This window comes from Micropterus dolomieu, linkage group LG10 (genome assembly GCF_021292245.1).
Source record: "Micropterus dolomieu isolate WLL.071019.BEF.003 ecotype Adirondacks linkage group LG10, ASM2129224v1, whole genome shotgun sequence".
NCBI lineage: Eukaryota > Metazoa > Chordata > Actinopteri > Centrarchiformes > Centrarchidae > Micropterus > Micropterus dolomieu.
Genome location: NC_060159.1, coordinates 15,272,053 through 15,279,300, shown reverse-complemented (window position 1 = coordinate 15,279,300; position 7,248 = coordinate 15,272,053). Strand labels below are relative to the sequence as shown.

The following is a 7,248-nucleotide window of genomic DNA, read 5'->3' as shown; positions in this document are numbered from 1 at the left end:
TGTGGAGGAGTGGGCCAAAATCCCTCCTGCAGTGTGTGCAAACCTGGTGAAAAACTACAGGAAACGTTTGACCTCTGTAATTGCAAACAAAGGCTACTGTACCAAATATTAACATGATTTTCTCAGGTGTTCAAATACTTATTTGCAGCTGTATCGTACAAATAAATAGTTAAAAAAAATCATACATTGTGATTTCTGGATTTTCTTTTTTAGATTATGTCTCTCACAGTGGACATGCACCTACGATGACAATTTCAGACCCCTCCATGATTTCTGAGTGGGAGAACTTGCAAAATAGCAGTGTTCAAATACTTATTTTCCTCACTGTGTGTGTGTGTGTGTGTGTGTGTGTGTGTGTGTGTGTGTGTGTGTGTGTGTGTGTGTGTGTGTGTATATATATACACACACATATACAGTCTGAATGTGTGTTATCTATGTGTATGTAAAGAATCTTTGTTTCTTTGGTAACAGTGAACATGAAGGTTTAGGTTTCAATATGGATGGATTTCAGGATAAAATTGTTAAGTTAGTGTGACACATGATCAAAATGAGAGGTCGGTAACCTACATTATCATAAACTATTGAATTAAGGGAGGGATGTAATTTACGAGTGCCCTCTTCATTATTCTTTTGCATGTGTGTATGAAAAGCCAATTGAGATCTGGGTCTCATAATGTTAACGCGCCTTCATGTGTATGTGTTACACACCTGAGAAAGCATTGCTGTAGTAGCGTGACAGGGTCTGCATGATGTCTTTGGAGTGTTGTGTCCAGGGAGCAATCTTGCGGTAGGTTTTGACCCTGTGGACCAGTTGGGAGCCGCCGTACTGCAACGACAGAGTGTCTCCATGGTCCTCATACAGCTCCTCAAACAACCTGGTCCATACATAAACACACAAACCACACATTAACACACAGGCAATGGGCAGGCAAAACTTGGTGATGTTAATCTTGGCTGTTGTAAATTAGGGTTTTGTGGGATTGAAACAGTAATATGGTGATAAGGACACAATCAGACATGGGAAAAAACAAACATATACAGTACACGTGCACACTCACACACTCTTCATAACTTTCCATTGAGTGGTGGCAAAATAAATGATAAAGTAAGGATCTTTACCTCACACAGTCAGTATCAAACTGGAGTTTGGGCTTATCAATCATTCCCAGCGCATAAAGCTGATACGCCAGCGCACACTTCCCCACCATGAATTGGGCGGTGTTGGTCCGATCAAGACAGTCCACACAGTTAGTCCGCAACACACCAGTCTACAACAACAAAGCCTTGTGAAACTTCCTGACACCACTGTGATTGGTGGCAATTACATGACAACACCTGAAGATCACTGTATATGCACTCAAGGTTGCTGTTAAAACTCATAAAGCCTGTCATTATGCGGCTAAATGCATGTGCCTAGTTTTGCAGCTATAGCAATGAATGCTAAGCCTCTAAATAAACATTATATACAAAAGAGATTTCCTTGGCTTAGACATTAATGACATGATTTGATATGTGAGATTTTTACCTTCTATGACTCAGTTGATAAAGAGTCGCCATTTTTTTTACACTGCTGTGTGTTTTTTTTAATTTTCCTATGTACAAAAGCTGCAAAAGGAGTCACCAATTTGGGGAGAATATTTGGTGCCTTCAGAAAAACAGAATCATGACACGAAAGTTACACCAAAACCAGTTTGTGGCATACCTGCACCCGTCCACTGGCTGTGATGTGTCCACCTAAATCTCCCCACCTGAAAAAAAAGACATTTAATCAGACTTAAAGAAATAATTTCTGGAAACAGACAAAAGCATTAAAGTGCACATGTCAATTCTACTCATCTGCAGGTAGATTTACTAATCTTTTCCCACTACAAGAGGTTTGATCACTGTTATAACCTCCATTTCAAGGCTGAACATAATAGACTAGATAGAAACATACAGTGCAGACATCTGAACAGACTGAGCCCCATTAGGACTCCTAGTACAAAGAGAGATATTCAGCAGACAATCTGGAATATAAACAGAAGAAATCAGGAATAAATGTTCTTATTTACAATTGGTTTTGGGCAGTAATGCATTACTGTAATAATATTACTCTTCCCAGTAACTAGTGTTGTAAGGGATTACTATTTACAAAACAATAATAATATTACAGTTCCAAGTAACGCTGCGTTACTGAATGCACCATCCTTGGCGTGAATGCATGGCAGGTCATCTGCTTTCGCATTATTGAGACACAGTCTAAGATGCAAGACGCAAACATTGTTGTCTGTTGTAAACTTGTGCGAAACTTGTGTAAACCATGAACAATTCTACATCTAAATTTATTGAAGCATCTGCTAAAGCAGCACAGCATCATGAAGCTTATAGAACGAAACTCCGGCTGATACTGCCAGTGATGCATGCACTTATCAGGAGAGAGTGGCGTTAAGCAACGTTTTATATTTTGTAAAACCATTGAATATTGTTATAAATGCATGTGCAGAAAAACAGTAATTAAAAAGTCGGGATTTACTTGCTTATTTTTTTCAGTCAGTTTTTTCAGTCAGTAACATAACTAGTTACGTTTATCACCCAGTAATAAGGAATGTAATATTTTTAGATTTATTATAATTTATTCAGGAGTTATAAGTAACTAATTACAATTTCTGAGTAACTTGCCCAACACTGTTTACAATACTGCATCGTATTGGTGTTTCTGTAACTATACAATAGGATATTTCAATCTCAAGGGACTTCCTGGTTAAATAAATGTTTTATAAAAATCCATGCAAAAGGGTGTGGACTAAATAACAGTAGTTACGTACGGTAACTCCAGATTCTATGAGTATGGGCGCAGCCCTCTAAGGCTATCGCTATTGGTTTACTCCTACGCGCACTTGCACGGCACTGAGAAAAGTTATCTATGCCCACCCACAGCGTGGGCCTCTCCTACATCCACACAACGATGAGACCCAGCCTTCGGCTCCCAAATGCCTTTTCTTCAGCACTGAGAACCAAGGTCCAGTGAGGCCTTCAACTTAGAGGGCTGTGCTTATACTCACTGGAGTATACTGGAGAATCTGGAGTTACAGTACGTAACTCCCGTTCTATTTTGTTTATGCTTCGCCCTATAAGGCTATCTCTATTGGGTTAGAGGCGAAGCAGGGAGTAAACGCCTCACTGGCCCATACGGTACCACCAAGCACAAAACCCACCTGCCCAGAGCCATAAATGAGCCACCCAGTCAGCCGCTGTCCCCGGCATTGGAGTCGGCGTGCGCACAAGCACTGATGGCGCGACATGGGAGGCAGGGGACCAACATATGTGTAATAGTCGGGGAACTGGATGTACAGCAGCTGTAATAGTCGGGGAAGCAGGCGGGGTCACGACAGCAACTGCATCAGCTGTGCACAGAGCAGGGCCAACACGAGCAGTGCCCCCCCCCCACCACCATTCTGAGGGAGAGGGCGCACCGCACACTCACAAGGGAAAATCACTCAGCCGAAACACTCACTGAGTCAGCGAGAAACAGGAGACATCCCGCAGGTAGAAATGCACGAAAGAGCATGGGGAAGACCAGGAAGCCGCCGTGCAGATGTCATCCACCGTCATCCCACTGTGCAATGTCACAGGGGAGGAGACGCCTCTCGTGGAGAGCGCCCTGATGCCATCCAGGGGTGACTCACCGGTCGACACATAGGCCTGTGAAATAGCCTTGCACAGCCAGTGAGACAGGCGCTGCGCTGACAGGGGAACACCCTTGGACTGCTCCCTATAGTGCACAAACAGGCGCTGCGAACGGCGGCAGGCGTCCGTGCGCGCCACGTAACAAGACAGCGCATGACCTGGGCAGAGGAGGTGGGATGTGGCGTCATCCTCAGACCCATGGGGGGGAGGAAAGAAGCCCGAGAGAGTAATCACCCGCGACCGGAAGGACCTAGTGATGCTTTTAGGCATGAATGCAGGATTGGCGCGCAGGACAGCCGATCTGCAGTCACCCTGAATCCTGAGACACGACGGAGCCACAGAGAGGGCAGCCAGATCGCTGACCCTCTTGGCCAATGTCAGAGCCACAAGTAAGGCGACCTTGGCCGAAAGAAACCTCAGGTCCGCCGTCTCTAAAGGCTCAAAAGGGGCTTGGGCTAGTGTGCGTAAGATCAGCGCCAAATCCCACTGTGGAGCAACAGGCCATCTCACAGTCCTCCGCACCCCTTTCAGGAAACGCTTCACCAGGGGGTGAGCGAACACAATCCTGTCACCAAAACCCTCGTGGCAGGACGAGATGGTGGCGGCGTAGGTTTTAACCGTACTGAACGCCAAACCCCTGTCCATGAGCAGCTGGAGGAACGAGAGCACCTCCGGTAGCAGACAGGCTACCGGTTCCAACCCCTGGTTCAAACACCAGCATTGGAACACAGACCACTTGGAGGAGTAGGAGTCATCTGACTCCTGCTCATCCGGCATCAGCATTCCTATGGCTTCGTCCAGAGAGGGTGTGGGCTGCCACACCTCCTCATCTTGAACAGCAAAATTATCCGCCCGGCGTTGCCGCTACTCAGGGGAGACGAGTGCGCAGTACGGGCAGGGGAGAGCGCTTAGCCGGCTTGCTCCGTACCGAGGCACGCCTTGCATCGAGGATGGAGGACCCCCGGCAAGATGAAGCCCGTCTCACAGATGCCACACAGCTGGACTCGAAATAGAAATATATATATATATTTGATGTCGAAATTCAGTACACTGTTGACATTAACCAAAATGATCTAAGGTATAAATATAATATCATAAAAATATAAACAAGTATAAATTACACATTTTTAATTTGTTCTAAAGGAGTAAGTAAAGATCCCCGTGACCCTGTATGCAGGATAAGCGGTTGACGATGGAGTATGTAAAGATATTATTGACTTTCTTGCTGAAAGTTAGATGAGAAGATTGATCCGACTCACTCACATCTACAGCTGGCAGCCGGTTAGCTTAGCTTAGTTTAAAGACCGGAAACGGTCCAAAAAATTTATAATACCCAAGGTGTGCTGCTTTATGCTAAGTTAAGCTAACTAGCAGCAGGCTACAGCCTTAAATTTAATATACAGATAGAAGAGTGGACTATCATTTCATTTAAAATCACCAAACACTAATATTTTCCAAAATGTTGAACTAATCCTTTAATCACATTCTTTAATATAAAAGCACTATGGATTATAGGTTTCAGATTTTTTAAAGTCCATAAACAGTCTGATACTAAGCATGGTCCAGTTCTGGCTCTGGGTTCTGTCTTTACTAGTTTTTCCTTTCTCCAACTCAATACAACTACTCTCATTCATCACTTCCTTTTTAAAGTGTTCTACAAAAAACAGCAACAGTCAAAGTGAGAATAAGTCTGTGAGGAAAGACTGCCTCTAAATTGTTAAATAAAATACAATTGTTGTTGAAGAGTGGGTTTTAAAGAAAAGCGTATCTCATTGTGGTATGACCAGAATGGGACCAATGAGCAACTGTAGTTAAAGTATGAAGTATGTATGTATTTGATATTACTTGTGAAAACATGTGTCTTAATGTAGTTAGCTGCAGAGGACAGACGAGAACAGTACATTAAGGAAAAGACAATGTCCATAATCAGTTTCATTATTCATGACCTAATTTATGCATGTGATGAAGACTACAGGTGCTATAATTATTAAAGTGCATCTGCTTAAAAGCCATTGAGGGTTTGAGGTGTGTGTGTGTGTGTGTGTGTGTGTGTGCACATGAAGTGAGAGTGTATTAAAAGAATGTTAGCTAGCGTTGGGGAATGCAAAGAGAGGGTAATAAATACTGGCCGTGGTGTGGTCGTTGGGTTATGTAACAGAATGGTAATGTTAGGTGCAAGAGATTAAAACACGCAGACAATGGAAGAGCCATGCATTGAGTACATGGACGGCAATCTACTCAGCTCGTTAGCAGAAAACTCTATGCGACACAACTGCCATCAGGCATAATTTCCATTAAGAATTCATAACCTGAGGGATTCAAAAGCAGTGTCGATTAATGTATGATTCTGATGTGATATGTATGAATAGAAAAATGGATAAGACACCCTCTTTTAGAAAAAAATCAGTGTGAAATGCAAATGTGGGAAAGGTGGTGGTGTGGTCTTGCACATGGTTCCTTCTTCTTGCACTTTTTCTCACTGGTGCATAATCTGCAACCGTCCTCCATTTTGAGGAAGGTGTGACCTCTTATTTATTTAAACAGGTTTCTTGGAGAAAAGTGAGGGTGCTATCAAGTGCCCAATGATGTTAGTCATGAGCAGTTTTCATTTTAAAATGAATAAATTTCATTTTAGTTTAGGATCGCTTTCATGTGGAAGTGAAATGCAATAAGCTGAGTGATTGTTTACAGACAACCTTTAACTGAACAAAGCTTAAAATCTGGTCCAAGAGAGTGTGTATCAGCTACCTGTCTTTAAAAGGAAAAGGCTCACCTGTCATCTGGCCTGATGGTATGACAGTAGAAGTCAGAGCGATTAATGAAGAAACCTGTTCGTTTAACTACGTTCTCTGCAATCATACTCAGGCGGTCCAGAACGTTGCACAACTTACTATGAGAAAGAGAAACGAGAAGAATTTATTAATATTTGCACAATAAATCAACCTAGTTTTTTTGTGTTTATGTAACTGTAGCTGAGTTATAATGATTTACAATACCTTTGACTTTTGTAATATGATTATTTACTGTAATTTATTCCAAGGCATTAACACAAGCCAAGCAAGGCCACATTCTGTGGATAGTCATTCTAAAAGGGCACTCGCACAAAAAGCAAGCATTGTTTCCAATGGAGAGAGCAAATGAGCTCTGGTTGGTGTCTGCCCACACTGCTCTAATATTCCACCAGGTTTTTCAGTTTTTAAGTTCAGTTAAATTGAACGTTGAAAAATTTTGGAGAAGTTCATTTTGTGCCTCTTTGAGTTCCCAAAATCACATAACTCTACTCTTTGATCCTAACGGGACTTCTGTAAGACATGGCACAAAACATCAGAAAGGAGAATACCAAATTGGAAAATTAACATTGTAATCACTTACCGTCCAAAGCATGCTAGTTGGCCATTTAGTGCTGCCCTTCATTCTCCACATTAGCTTGCGCAAACTATTCGCGCTTACATGTTTGGTCTGAAACCATGATAAGTCATCATTTTATACTCTAATGATCTCTAAACAAATACGATATAAGAAAACTAAGATCTTATTTGCTGTTGCTCTGTAAAGGTTGCATCATGTTCAATTCAGGAAAAA

The 7,248-nt window shown here is 42.4% G+C and overlaps 1 protein-coding gene across 1 annotated transcript in view; it reads right to left on the bottom strand.

Moving 5' to 3' along the window:
- Positions 1-7,248, bottom strand: part of fig4a (FIG4 phosphoinositide 5-phosphatase a) — a 67,719-nt gene that overhangs the window by 31,997 nt on the left and 28,474 nt on the right. The window contains exons 13-16 of the mRNA XM_046060202.1: positions 6,440-6,556; positions 1,703-1,748; positions 1,120-1,268; positions 709-875 (exon numbers count right to left, since the gene is read on the bottom strand). Of these exons, the coding sequence (XP_045916158.1) occupies positions 709-875; positions 1,120-1,268; positions 1,703-1,748; positions 6,440-6,556 (479 nt within the window). The remainder of the gene's footprint in view (positions 1-708; positions 876-1,119; positions 1,269-1,702; positions 1,749-6,439; positions 6,557-7,248) is intronic.